This window comes from Neoarius graeffei, chromosome 10, assembly GCF_027579695.1.
Source record: "Neoarius graeffei isolate fNeoGra1 chromosome 10, fNeoGra1.pri, whole genome shotgun sequence".
Lineage (NCBI taxonomy): Eukaryota > Metazoa > Chordata > Actinopteri > Siluriformes > Ariidae > Neoarius > Neoarius graeffei.
The window spans coordinates 77,076,093-77,091,464 of NC_083578.1; the positions used below are offsets into that span (position 1 = coordinate 77,076,093).

The 15,372-nt window shown below is 43.5% G+C and overlaps 1 protein-coding gene across 3 annotated transcripts in view; it reads left to right on the plus strand.

Moving 5' to 3' along the window:
• ntng2a (netrin g2a) overlaps window positions 1–15,093 on the plus strand; it is a 167,296-nt gene extending 152,203 nt beyond the window's left edge. For all 3 annotated transcript variants that reach the window (XM_060932340.1, XM_060932342.1, XM_060932341.1), the window contains 2 exons: window positions 9,644–9,778; window positions 14,185–15,093. In XM_060932340.1, the coding sequence (XP_060788323.1) occupies window positions 9,644–9,778; window positions 14,185–14,402 (353 nt within the window). In that variant the 3' untranslated portion in view covers window positions 14,403–15,093. The remainder of the gene's footprint in view (window positions 1–9,643; window positions 9,779–14,184) is intronic.
• Window positions 15,094–15,372: the final 279 nt, after the last annotated feature.

Here is a 15,372-nt window from a genome sequence, read left to right on the forward strand (position 1 = left end):
GAGCACCTCGGTGTGATCAGCTGTTCGTTTAGCAACAGAATGATGGAACTGTCAGTGCACGGTCAAAGGTAAACCTGCGCATGCGCACACAGACACACACGGACTTCCTCTGTCTGCTTGACTGTGTGAAGCGAGCGATTTCATGCACATTATTTGCTCAGGAATCCCCTCAAATTAAATAACTTCCCAGCTACAGAATGGCCTGATATTTTGTGAGATATTACAGAAATAAGCATACATCACAATGACCACATTTCAGAGGGAACTAAATTTCACCGATTTTATGAAATCGAAAGGCCGTCTAGCTTTAAGTAAGGAATGAAACATGCTGTTATTGGAAAATAATCAATGACCCAGTCGTGTCAGTGTCAAAGTGAAGTTACGGTATGTTCACACCAAAAACAGTGAGAGCGTTCAAATTCGTCTGACTGCTCTGCCAACAACGTTGTCGAAGTTCATGGACGATCTGTGATGTACATGAAGCAGGCGGCTACAAGTTCAGTCAAAAACCTTCATCTTGCAAGCTTTATTTAAAGGGTCTGCAAAGCAAACACACATCAACTGGTATGAAATGTTTCAAATGTGAAGGTAAACCCCGGCGCACACAGGCGATTTTCCGTTGCTTGGTCGTGCAACTTTTTGACGCAAGCGAAAAATTGCTTCATGTGTGGATATTTGCGACAGCAATTTTTGGTTGCTTGCGACAGATCGCAGGTATCAAATCTGCTTGATATTCTGCGACAAAAAATCGCCATTCGCTGACTTGTTGCAGAGATATCGCCGTGTGTGCGTGTCTTTGCAATAACAAAGCGGTCACCTCCAAAGGCTAAGCCAATCGCTGCCCACGAAGTAGTCACGTGATTTCCATGTGACTTGCATCCCCCTCCCCAAATCGCCCACTGGTTGCAGATAACGTGCACATGCAGCTACCTGACAGGGGAAACTTGCGTCCAAAAATCACAATACGCTTGCGATGAGAAGTCGCCTGTGTGCGCCGGGCTCAAGAAATTGTTCGATGAAGGAAAATGATGAACAATTATGGTTTGGTTGAAACATGTTTGGGAAGAAAATAAACTAACGACATAAAGTAATTAAAAGGTATTTGTGTGGTGTGACTTTTGTGTTAAATGCTAAGTCAAATTTCAACATGCCGTTTAGTTGATTGTATTTTTTACTTATATGTCAGAAGGCGGGTGGCACGGTGGTGTAGTGGTTAGCGCTGTCGCCTCACAGCAAGAAGGTCCGGGTTCGAGCCCCGTGGCTGGCGAGGGCCTTTCTGTGCGGAGTTTGCATGTTCTCCCCGTGTCCGCGTGGGCTTCCTCCGGGTGCTCCGGTTTCCCCCACAGTCCAAAGACATGCAGGTTAAGGCCCAGTCACACAGCCAAAACTTATGAATTGCACATAAATTTCGAGTCCTGCACGATTCATCAGTGCTGTGCGTAATTCATAAGTTTTTTTGACATGGAGCATCAGTAGTTGTTAGTGGATGTTCGACGAATCGGGTTTGTACGCGATTCCAGGTTTTGAGCTGCTCAAAAACATTGATCACGCACAAGTATCCGCGATTGTGCGCCGTTTAACGTAATTCGTGCGTCCTTTGCCGTAGTTCTGACGCGGACAATGCGCGACATATGCGTGGACCGTTAGTGGTTGATCACAAGAAATTTACCGCTACCGCGCACGTCGATGACTTTTCACTGACGAATAACGCACATATCACGCATGTCTCGCTGTAGTAACACGTACATTTCACTGATATCCACTGACATGCGCGCTCTATGCGTCGTTCATCAGTGCTAGTGTGCGGTTCATGCGTGCTTATACGTGGTTCATACGCAGTTTATGCGTGGAATGTTCGTCAATAAAAACCAGAAATTGTCCCTCTTTTGACCCTATGCGCTGATGTGCGTGATTTGTAAGTGATTGTAAGTGATTTGTACGTAGTTCATGCGCAATTAATCGGTGATTTTCGACCACGCACACCCCCAAAAAATGGTCAATTTCTCCACTGACAAAGGTTGCTGGTTTTATTCCCTCGACCATCAGGAATGAAGTGCCTTCAGTAAGACACCTAACCCTCAGGTTGCTCTGGGTATGTAGTATGTCGCTCTGGAGAAGAGCATCTGTAATGTAATCTTTTTAGTTGAAACCATGGCCTAATGGTTAGAGAAGCAGCTTTGGGACCAAAAAGTTGCCAGTTTGATTCCCTAGACCAGCAGGAATGAAGTGCCTTGTGCAAGACACCTAACCCCCAGGCTGCTCTGGGTATGTTGTACGTTGCTCTGGATAGAGCATCTGTAATGTAATATTTTGAGTTGAAGCCATGGCCTAATGGTTAGAGAAGCAACTTTGGGACCAAAAGGTTGCCGGTTTTATTCCCTACACTGGCAGGAATGAAGTTTCTTGAGCAAGACACCTAACCCCCAGGCTGCTCTGGGCATGTTGTACGTACGTTGCTCTGGATAAGAGCATCTGTAATGCAATCTTTTTAGTTGAAGCCATGGCCTAATGGTTAGAGAAGCAGCTTTGGGACCAAAAGGTTGCTGGGTTGATTCCTTGGACCAGCAGGAATGGCTGAAGTGTCCTTGAGCAAGGCACTTAACTCCCAACTGCTCCCCAGGCTGCTCTGGGTATGTTGTAGGTTGCTTTGGATAAGAGCGTCCACTAAATGCCTGTAATGTGATGTAATGTGGGGAAACCGTGGCCTAATGGTTAAAGAAGCAGCTTTGGGAGCAAAAGGTCGCCAGTTTGATTCCCTGGACCAGCAGGAATGAAGTTCCTTGAGCAAAGCACCTAATCCAACTGGATATGTTCTACGCCACTCTGGATGAGAGCGTCTGCTAAATGCCATTAATGTTATCATTCATGTTATAGCTCCTATAAACAGTCCTTTCCTCACCAGCTCCCCCACCTCTCCATCCCATAAAGATGATAATAATAAGATGAAGAAGAAACAACATGCAGCTTGTCACACTGAGAAAAGTACAAAATCCTCTGTCCGGATGGATTTTCTCTGCAATGGAAAATGTTTACTTCAGCTTTACCTGAAAGCACTTACAGTGACTGACAGTAACTGTGACCTTTATGAATACCTTTTTTTTTCATAAATGTCTTCTTACAGATAACTTCAACAGAGCTGTTAAATAACAATTCGTTTATTATTAGGTTGAAATTAGATGGTGTGTTTGCCGTACAAGTCCCTGTGAATGAGTTTATAGTATATAAACGATAACGTTACAGCAAGTGCATGAATCTCATCTCATCATCTCTAGCCGCTTTATCCTTCTACAGGGTCGCAGGCAAGCTGGAGCCTATCCCAGCTGACTACGGGTGAAAGGCGGGGTACACCCTGGACAAGTCGCCAGGTCATCACAGGGCTGACACATAGACAACCATTCACACTCACATTCACACCTACGGTCAATTTAGAGTCACCAGTTAACCTAACCTGCATGTCTTTGGACTGTGGGGGAAACCGGAGCACCCGGAGGAAACCCATGCGGACACGGGGAGAACATGCAAACTCCGCACAGAAAGGCCCTCGCCGGCCACGGGGCTCGAACCCGGACCTTCTTGCTGTGAGGCGACAGCGCTAACCACTACACCACCGTGCCGCCCAAGTGCATGAATATCTCATCTCATCTCATCTCATTATCTCTAGCCGCTTTATCCTTCTACAGGGTCGCAGGCAAGCTGGAGCCTATCCCAGCTGACTACGGGCGAAAGGCGGGGTACACCCTGGACAAGTCGCCAGGTCATCACAGGGCTGACACATAGACACAGACAACCATTCACACCTACGGTCAATTTAGAGTCACCAGTTAACCTAACCTGCATGTCTTTGGACTGTGGGGGAAACCGGAGCACCCGGAGGAAACCCACGCGGACACAGGGAGAACATGCAAACTCCACACAGAAAGGCCCTCGCCGGCCCCGGGGCTCGAACCCAGGACCTTCTTGCTGTGAGGCGACAGCGCTAACCACTACACCACCGTGCCGCCCTTGCATGAATATAAAACTGTAATTTGAATTGCAGCCAGCAGTAATCTCAAAGATGCTGGAATAGAAAATTAATCAACACCTTCTGACCAATCGGATTCAAGAATTCAACAGTGCTGTGGTGTAAACTAGAGCAATTCAGTCCAAAAAAAATAATAAAAGGCCAGGATGGAGTGTAAATCTAATTCCTCGTCATATTTCTGTGACCCGTTTAGCAATACTGTAAAAATGACGATATCCACAAATGACTGGCCATGTTGTTGGTGATATTGATCCTGGATGCAGAAGTGCTGCTGTCGATTATTGTTAAAGTGTCAGATCTAGTGAATGGCACGATGACAGACTGACCTCTGCTGGAGAGAATAAACCCACATACTAACAATCCAATAAAATGGACAGGCCTGGATACACATTACAGCTCCTGTACACAAGACAGATCGTTCGCTGGCCCTCTGTCACTGCCAGACTAACAATCCTCACCGAGGAATCACAGCACAAAGACGAAACAAACTGAAGCCTTTTCAACACCGAAGACTAAAACAAAAAAGGTGCCACCTTGGTAGATAAAATAGCAGGCTAGGAGATAATGCCGTGTGAATCTGGAGACTGTACATCCATCAGCATATTGCTTTGTCAGGACGTTGTTCTAAATACGGCTTTCTCATCCTGCGCATTAGTTAAAACCAAGTAGGGCTTCTTGTGCACCTGCTTAAATTCATCTGCTGATCAAGAGGGAATAAAGTCAGGTGTTCCAGGGCGTGCACAGAGGCGAAAGGACAATAAGACACCACTAAAACACACATGTAAGCTAGAAGAAGAAACTTTAAAACAAATTTACATAATAGTTACAACTGACATCTCAATATTCATGAACGTTTTTTGTAAAACACCAAGTTTATTACATATAACCTCTTAAAATCACCGTTTATTATTCAGTCATTCAGTAATGACTTGGAATTATTTAGTAACTTCAGACGTAGCTGACTAATAGCAGTGTTGTAGTTGAGTCACTAAATCTAGAGTCCGAGAACAAGACTCTAACCGCACCATTTGACGGTGGCGGTTTTTGCGCCATTAACATTAGTTTGTTCCTGAACATGACGTATGAACAGGTGAATGTGCTTCTGTTTGTCAGGGAGTGTGGAGTATTCTGTCAGAGATGGTTGGGAGACGGATGTAAGTGCAGAAGGTGTGTTTATTTATAAAAGTGAAGACGGTAAACGATCCAGAACAGCAGGCAAAATCGTAAAACAATGAAACAGGCAATAGGTCAAGCGAGGCACAAACAGGCTATCGTAGACTCGGCAGAATCAAAGACGAGAAACAGGAAATCAGGAAACCGAACAAAGAAATAAGGCTCGGTAATGCGTCAGCAACGCAACTCAATACTTCGCAAAGTAAGTGTGTTTTCACAGTTTTTATATAGGCACACTGATTGGGCCTTAATCCTGTGCGAGTTGTTTACGGCACGCAAGAGAGTCCGTTTAGCGCACATGCTGTCCGGAGCACGCCTGAGAGTCTATCTGATGCACGCGCCAAGGCGTGCAGGTGTGACACTCTTGCAGGAAATTAGTATAAAAATTAATGTAGATATAAATATCTTATGACAAATTATTATGGCAGGTTACAAAAATTAAAGAAAAAATCAGAGTCCTCATCTCCAGTTTACGAGTCCTAATGCAGTTAATGCACAAGTCCAAGTCATCAGTGCTCGAGTCCAAGTCAAGTCATGAGTCCTTAAAATTAGGGCACGAGTCCTGGGCTCAAGTGCTACAAGCCTGACTAATAGTAAAATGGTGTAGTTAGGGTGAGAGTGAAGAGTTTAATGTAATGTAAAAAGGTGTTAACCAATGTCTCTTTCTCTCTCTATCTTTTTTTTACAAGGTTTCTTTGTCTAGAGAGGTTGCATTGGCTCTTAATAATAATAATAATAATAATAATCTCATCTCATTATCTCTAGCCGCTTTATCCTTCTACAGGGTCGCAGGCAAGCTGGAGCCTATCCCAGCTGACTACGGGCGAAAGGCGGGGTACACCCTGGACAAGTCGCCAGGTCATCACAGGGCTGACACATAGACAACCATTCACACTCACATTCACACCTACGGTCAATTTAGAGTCACCAGTTAACCTAACCTGCATGTCTTTGGACTGTGGGGGAAACCGGAGCACCCGGAGGAAACCCACGCGGACACGGGGAGAACATGCAAACTCCGCACAGAAAGGCCCTCCCCGGCCCCGGGGCTCGAACCCGGACCTTCTTGCTGTGAGGCGACAGCGCTAACCACTACACCACCGTGCCGCCCCAATAATAATAATAATAATAATAATAAACTTTATTAGGCACAGGATTTCAAAAGCTGACACTTATTTACATGAAAGCTTTGCATAACATACATTTAAATGACTGGCAAATATAAAATAAATCAAATAAAATATAATAATGTGGATAAAAATATTAAAACTTATAGCAATTTGTATTGACAATAGAGACGAAGAAATAGTGTGAAAATTATAATAACTTCAAGGTTTGAGTACACTGGACAATTTAGAGTTAATCTCGGGGGCATCATGGCTCGGGTGGATAGGGCGCCATGCCATGAGTCCGGGGACCCGGGTTCGATTCCGACCCGAGGTCGTTTCCCGATCCCTCCCCGTCTCTCTTTCTCCCACTCATTTCCTGTCTCTACACTGTCCTATCCAATAAAGGTGAAAAAGCCCAAAAAAATCTTTAAAAAAAAATTTAGAGTTAATCTAGAACAGTTTTAGTTATGTGGGTCATTCTAGGATTCGAGGTACATTTCGCGTCTCTGAGATAAACCTTTTGTTATTTTCCACAAAAGAAATCTTTATTGAATCAGTTTTGAACAGTAATGCAAATTATGACAAACTTTCACCAATAGCAATGCTTGATGTACATTTTAGACCCAATTTATCCATAAAACATGAACTAAATGACTCCCACCCTGGGCGGCACGGTGGTGTAGTGGTTAGCGCTGTCGCCTCACAGCAAGGTCTGGGTTCGAGCCCCGTGGCCGGCGAGGGCCTTTCTGTGCGGAGTTTGCATGTTCTCCCCGTGTCCGTGTGGGTTTCCTCCGGGTGCTCCGGTTTCCCCCACAGTCCAAAGACATGCAGGTTAGGTTAACTGGTGACTCTAAATTGACCGTAGGTGTGAATGTGAGTGTGAATGGTTGTCTGTATCAGCCCTGTGATGACCTGGCGACTTGTCGAGGGTGTACCCTGCCTTTCGCCCGTAGTCAGCTGGGATAGGCTCCAGCTTGCCTGCGACCCTGTAGAACAGGATAAAGCGGTTAGAGATAATGAGATGAGATGAGACTCCCACCCCCACATTACTGGCCGTCTTCGACTCCTGATTCATCCATTCAACTCGAATAAACATGAAGTGATTCAGTCAAACAATCTGATTTTTGGGGCTTATTCTATTAATTGTTATAAAATCAATTGCACAGAAAGTCTATTTTCTGTATTATGTGAAATTTTGGTAATTAAAAAATCTATATTTTTGATCCGTCCCAATGTTCTTGTCAACTCTGTTAACTTAGTTATAAAACCGCATAAAATCCCCAAAGACTTTTAAAGCTAGACGGCCTTTCGGGTTCATTAAATCGGTGAAATTTAGTTCCCTCTGAAATTTAGTCATTGTGATATATGTTTATTTCTGTAATATCTCACAAAATATCAAGCCACTCTGTGGCTAGGAAGTTATTTAATTTGAGGGAATTCCCGAGCATGAATGTGCATGAAATTGCTCACTTCACGCAGTCAAGCAGACAGAGGAAGTCCGTGTGCGCATGCGCAGATTTACCTTCTTCTTTTGGGTTTTACGACAGCTGGCATCCATAGTGTTGCATGACTGCCATCTACAGATTTACCTTTGAGCGTGCACTGACAGTTCCATCATTCTGTCACTAAACGAACAACTGATCACAACGAGGTGCTTGCTGACCACCGATATTTATTAGTTTGGCCCTGTGTTTACTTTCCTTCGTAGATAACATAACGTCTTTTCTTCTTGCTTTACGTTACTGTAGTCGGTCTTTCACGTTTCATTCGCACACTCACGTTCTCCATTTTTCTCTCCTGTTTCAAATTTGTATCCCACAATGCCTTGCATGAACAGGGAAAGCCCACCACGTGGTGCATGATGTAGTATCTTGAATTGGGTCATGGTGAAGCAGGAAAAAATAGCAGAGAATTTAGGGCCATGTGGCCCTAAATTCATTAATTGTTCTATTTAAAAAAAAAACACTAATAAAATTGGAAGTCTGTGATTTGAATTCAGTATGTTTTAGTCCACTAAACAAAAATAATTAGGTGTCGGGAAAATTCTTCTTATGACCTAAACTCGAAAAATGTGAAAAGCAGTACAGCTTTTGACACCTGCACCGAGAGATGTGACTTCCTCTTGCAGGAAACTTCAGAAAGGCAGTGAGGTACTTTACGTTTCTTCTCTCATTAATCTGAGCAAAATGTTGAGGATACACCAACAGTAGAGTAATTGTTCGTCAAATCTGTTACTGTGATATCGGAGTGAGTCTCTCGCTCATTTTTTAAAAACAACAACATGACTAAAATCCGGCGGCACGGTGGTGTAGTGGTTAGCGCTGTCGCCTCACAGCAAGAAGGTCCGGGTTCGAGCCCCGTGGCCGGCGAGGGCCTTTCTGTGCGGAGTTTGCATGTTCTCCCCGTGTCCGCGTGGGTTTCCTCCGGGTGCTCCGGTTTCCCCCACAGTCCAAAGACATGCAGGTTAGGTTAACTGGTGACTCTAAATTGACCGTAGGTGTGAATGTGAGTGTGAATGGTTGTCTGTGTCTATGTGTCAGCCCTGTGATGACCTGGCGACTTGTCCAGGGTGTACCCCGCCTTTCGCCCATAGTCAGCTGGGATAGGCTCCAGCTTGCCTGTGACCCTGTAGAACAGGATAAAGCGGCTAGAGATAATGAGATGAGATGAGATGACTAAAATCCATAACATTCTGTTTTTATACGTGCCACGTGGTCACTAGTTTGAGGTTAACGTGTGGAGTCAAAACACAAAATGGTGGGAAAGGTCAACTCTGTTGTCATCAATTCGGTTCACGGACTGCCCAGTTTAGCGATAACAGAGCTGACGATGACTAACAGAGTCAGCACTTGACATGTCCCTGCAATCACAGAACAGACCGTATATATATAACCAACAGTTTGAGCAAAATGATTTAACACGCTTAGAGTTTTTAACTATAGAATCTGGACTGTTGAATAACTGAACAGCCGAATATTTGAAGGCTCTATAAGCAGACTTGGATGATATTTTGACCATATGAATGTTAGAAAGTGGTACTTCGACCAGGTCTGTTAGCTTAATTAACAGAGAAAGCCATAATTTGTGATTATGATTAACCAACTAATTAATCTCCCAGGATGCATCGGTGGGTCCAGACTTCCATTCTTCTACACGCTAATAACTACAAAGCCTTTCCTATTCACTGTAATGACTGAATAATTTGTCCTCATGTTTTAATCCGAATAAGTTATTGAAAATCTGGAGGTTTACAGGGTTAAAATGTGGTTAATTGTGCAGCGTTATCCAGGAGAAACTCATTTAAATTGAAATGCGGTAACCTTGGCTTACTCTTCCACAGAGTGTAACTGCAATCAACTGGGCTCCTTACATGCTCGCTGCAATGAGACGGGTTACTGTCAGTGTCGAGAAGGCACCACGGGCCAGAAGTGCGAAGACTGTCTGCCTGGATACAACTGGAAACAAGGCTGTGTCCGTAAGTTAGTGTGTTTACATGACGATTTAAAATAAGCTTGGGGAGACTTGGGACACATTTTCAGCTTCTGTAGATTGTGTGAAATTCTTTGCAGGTAGCGTCACATTCATATTGCATTAGAGAGGATTTACAGTGGTGCTTGAAAGTTTGTGAACCCTTTAGAATTTTCTATATTTCTGCATAAATATGACCTAAAACATCATCGGATTTTCACACAAGTCCTAAAAGTAGATAAAGAGAACCCAGTTAAACAAATGAGACAAAAATATGATACTTGGTCATTTATTTATTGAAGAAAATGATCCAATATTACATATCTGTGAGTGGCAAAAGTATGTGAACCTTTGCTTTCAGTATCTGGTGTGACCCCCTTGTGCAACGATAACTGCAACTAAACGTTTGCGGTAACTATTGATCCGTCCTGCACGCCGGCTTGGAGGAATTTTAGCCCATTCCTCTGTACAGAACAGCTTCAACTCTGGCATGTTGGTGGGTTTCCTCACATGAACTGCTCACTTCAGGTCCTTCCACAACATTTCGATTGGATTAAGGTCAGGACTTTGACTTGGCCAATCCAAATCATTAACTTTATTCTTCTTTAACCATTCTTTGGTAGAATGACTTGTGTGCTTAGGGCCGTTGTCTTGCTGCATGACCCACCTTCTCTTGAGATTCAGTTCATGGACAGATGTCCTGACATTTTCCTTTAGAATTCGCTGGTATAATTCAGAATTCATTGTTCCATCAATGATGGCAAGCCATCCTGGCCCAGATGCAGCAAAACAGGCCCAAACCATGATACTACCACCACCATGTTTCACAGATGGGATAAGGTTCTTATGCTGGAATGCAGTGTTTTCCTTTCTCCAAACATAACGCTTCTCATTTCAACCAAAAAGTTCTATTTTGGTCTCATCCATCCACAAAACATTTGTCCAATAGCTTTCTGGCTTGTCCACATGATCTTTAGCAGACTGTAGACAAGCAGCAATGTTCTTTTTGGAGAGCAGTGGCTTTCTCCTTGCAGCCCTGCCATGCACACCATTGTTGTTCAGTGTTTTCCTGATGGTGGACTCATGAACATTAACATTAGCCAATGTGAGAGAGGCCTTCAGTTGCTTAGAAGTTACCCTGGGGTCCTTTGTGACCTCGTCGACTATTACACGCCTTGCTTTTGGAGTGATCTTTGTTGGTCGCCCACTCCTGGGGAGGGTAACAATGGTCTTGAGTTTCCTCCATTTGTACACAATCTGTCTGACTGTGGATTGGTGGAGTCCAAGCTCTTTAGAGATGGTTTTGTAATGTTTTCCAGCCTGATGAGCATCAGTAACACTTTTTCTGAGGTCCTCAGAAATCTCCTTTGTTCGTGCCATGATACACTTCCACAAACATGTGTTGTGAAGATCAGACTTTGATAGATCCTTGTTCTTTAAATAAAACAGGGTGCTCACTCACACCTGATTGTCATCCCATTGATTGAAAACACCGGACTCTAATTTCACCTTCAAATTAACTGCTCATCCTAGAGGTTCACATACTTTTGCCACTCACAGATATGTAATATTGGATCATTTTCCTCAATAAATAAATGACCAAGTATAATATTTTTGTCTCATTTGTTTAACTGGGTTCTCTTTATCTACCTTTAGGACTTGTGTGAAAATCCGATGATGTTTTAGGTCATATTTATGCAGAAATATAGAAAATTCTAAAGGGTTCACAAACTTTCAAGCACCACTGTACTACACTCTCTTACCACAACATTAGTGTCTCAGCTTGTCACATATACTGGCCTTCAGACTTCACTTTTTCTGTCATTATTTTTTGCAGGGAGACATGGGACATTATGTTGGGGAGACTTGGGACATAGTTGGGAGACATGGGACAAAAATAAAATACATAGCTTAATCCTACATGCTTATGTTTTTTTAGTTATTATTAAAACTTGTAACATATGAGCTGTATGAACACACAATGCTGGTACAGCGATAGAAAAATGTCAGTTTACCTAAAACTTGACGCGACAAATCACTTCCGTTCTCAAGATTCAAGATTCCAGATGTTTATTTGTCATATACACAATAATAGACACAGCGGTTTATTATTGGGTAATGAAATTCTTATTTTGCAACTGCCCAACCAAACTATTCTTACCAATATAAAATATTAAGTGCATATGGAATGCAAAATATAAAAGTAGAATGAAAAATGAAGATAACATTTAAAAAAAAAGGAGAGGCAAACAAACAATGTGCAAACATAGAGGTAGATATACTGTGCAATGTCTTGTGCAAAATTGCTAATATAATCCGTGGTTCAAAGCCTGATGGAAATATAGAGGTAGATGGTGATTATAATCACACTCAAGAAGGAGTGAAATAAGTTTAATCCTCATGCAGGGACACGCCCACATTTTTACCAAAAATCTCATCTCATTATCTGTAGCCGCTTTATCCTGTTCTACAGGGTCGCAGGCAAGCTGGAGCCTATCCCAGCTGACTACGGGTGAAAGGCGGGGTACACCCTGGACAAGTCGCCAGGTCATCACAGGGCTGACACATAGACACAGACAACCATTCACACTCACATTCACACCTACGGTCAATTTAGAGTCACCAGTTAACCTAACCTGCATGTCTTTGGACTGTGGGGGAAACCGGAGCACCCGGAGGAAACCCATGCGGACACGGGGAGAACATGCAAACTCCGCACAGAAAGGCCCTCGCCGGCCCCTGGGCTCGAACCCAGGACCTTCTTGCTGTGAGGCGACAGCACTAACCACTACACCACCGTGCCGCCTTTTTACCAAAAATTTTAAACAATTTTATTTTTGTCAACCACAAGAAGAAAACTGGAACATGATAAACTGTCCCCAACTCTCCCCATCTGGACATTTTGAAAAAACAATCCTTAAATGTTTTTTTTTTCCCCAGAATTTAAGTTTAAAGAGTAATACTATTTATTCATTCACTGGATATGAGCAAATGCGTGCTCTGATTGTCTACTGTACTACTAGGCTATCAGCTCATATACCATGAGTAGAGAAAAAAAAATGGCGGCACGTGTTGCTGAACCAACCGAGGACGAAATAAAAACTCTACTCAAAAACAAAACCCCAAACAATACAAAAAAAAAAAGCGCAACAAAATATGGAATGAAAGTATTTGATGGGAAGAGTGTATCTTTTTCATTTTTCAAGAATTATTATTATAGCATTTTCACAAATTGCTATTATCATTTCGCCGGTTTGTTTACATTCTCAGGGGAAATTATTTTGTTGATGTTTTGTATAAAGTTTTTATCACATTTGCAAAAATTAAAAATAAAAATGCTCTGTTGCTTAAAATCCAGTGAATATGGATAGAATAAAACATTTATTCCACTCAATCTCGTCGTACATGGCTTATAGCCGACTCGGTGCTACGCCCTTCGTCGGCTATCAGCTCATGTACGACTCGATTTCGTGGAATAACTGTCATATATGGTAAGTCTAGGCTACATAGTTTAATTCCTAACAAATCCCCAATTCCCCAGTGTTCGTTACACCATAGAATGGAGGTGGAGGCGAAGTAGAAAATACAAGTTTTGGTTGATAAAAATATTGAACTGCACAAACCTTACTGCAGTGTCCAGCTTCATGGCTCCAAAGGAAGTAGGTTACTCCAAGGGGCAAGTAACATCTAACTTCTGATGTAATCTAAAACCTGATTGGTTGAAATTAATTAATGGGAATACAAACTGTCCCAAGGGCAGCACGGTGGTGTAGTGGTTAGCACTGTCGCCTCACAGCAAGAAGGTCCTGGGTTCGAGCCCCGGGGCCGGCGAGGGCCTTTCTGTGTGGAGTTTGCATGTTCTCCCCGTGTCCGCGTGGGTTTCCTCCGGGTGCTCCGGTTTCCCCCACAGTCCAAAGACATGCAGGTTAGGTTAACTGGTGACTCTAAATTGACCGTAGGTGTGAATGTGAGTGTGAATGGTTGTTTGTGTCTATGTGTCAGCCCTGTGATGACCTGGCGACTTGTCCAGGGTGTACCCCGCCTCTCGCCCGTAGTCAGCTGGGATAGGCTCCAGCTTGCCTGCGACCCTGTAGAAGGATAAAAGCGGCTAGAGATAATGAGATGAGATGAGATGAGATGAGACAAACTGTCCTAAGTCTCCCTCTTCCCCAGTCTCCCGGCTCTCCATTACAGATTAATAGGCCTTTAGGAAGGAAGGAGGTTGAAGATGAGTTTAGGACGAATAACTTGATCTAAAACCACGTTTTTTTTTCCCCAAAACCTTATCTGATAGTAGGATAAGAATCCATTTAAGTGCAATTGCAGCAAATGTGCTAAAACTGGACATGTTTTTAAACCTAACAGCTTCTCTGTCACTAACTGCATCTTTCTTTGTGCACTGTCCTTCTTCAGAGAACGTCTGCGATGACGAGTTCCTGCTCTGTCTGAACGGTGGGACGTGTTTTCAGAATCAGAAGTGCATTTGTCCACCTGACTTCAAGGGTGTCTTGTGTGAGCAGGCACGCTGCGATGGTGAGAAAGGCTGCAACAGTGGTCCTACGTGCTACCTCAGCCTCCTGACTGTGCTGCTCTGCATCCTCGCCAACAGCGTGCTCAAAGCCAGTGCCTAGTGCTCTAGTGCTCGCCTCGGTCCTAAACCTCGGCCCTAAGCCTCAGTCCCGCTCTGTCAGCTTGCCTCGGACTGAACCATGCGGACAGAGGAGGGGTCGCTGCAGACCCTGCTGCCCTGAGCAGGCCTCATAGTGCTGAGATCTTCTGGGCCGGAGTGTGTTTTTAGGGCAGCACGCAGTCCCAGGTTATAGTCACACAGATGAGAAGCTGCTTGCTCATCTCCTTGCATCCCTGAACGCCTGAGCAGAGAGAAGTATGAACTCTGAAACAAAACGAAATAAGAAACAGCCAACTACTCAAAAGAAAAGTGTATATACATAGAAGATGCATATATAACTATTGTTTTTTTTCTTTGTTTGTCACTCTTGTAGTTGTGAGTTGTCACTAAGCTCACTGAGATTCACGCACTGCACTTATCTGGGGTTTCGGAACAGCGGTGTTTATTACACAAGCCTTCTCAGGCCAAGGTTATTTCCACTTCTTCAGAAAATTCCTTTATAAAATACTTTCTGCATTTTTCTTTGGTGTCTGTTTTCACTCAGTTGACCTAAAGACACATGATGAAAAGGTGTTAAGTGTCTGTGCTGCTAAAGGAGGGACTATCGGTGTAGTTTGTGTTCCAGATTATCTTTATGTACGGAATCCAGAAGGAGGTAAGTATATATATATCAGCCATAACATTTTAACCACTGAGAGGTGATGTGAATAACATTGATTATCTCATTATAATGGCACCTGTCAAGGGGTAGGATATATTAGGCAACAAGAGAGAGAACAGTCGGTTCTTGAAGTTGATGTGCTGGAAGCAAGAAAAATGGGCAAGCGCAATAAGGATCTGAGCGACTTTGACAAGGGCCAAATTGTGATGGCTGGATGACTGGGTCTGAGCATCTCCAAAATGGTACATCTTGTGGGGTGTTCCTGTATGCAGGGGTTAGTACCTACCAAAAGTAGTCCAAGGAAGGACAA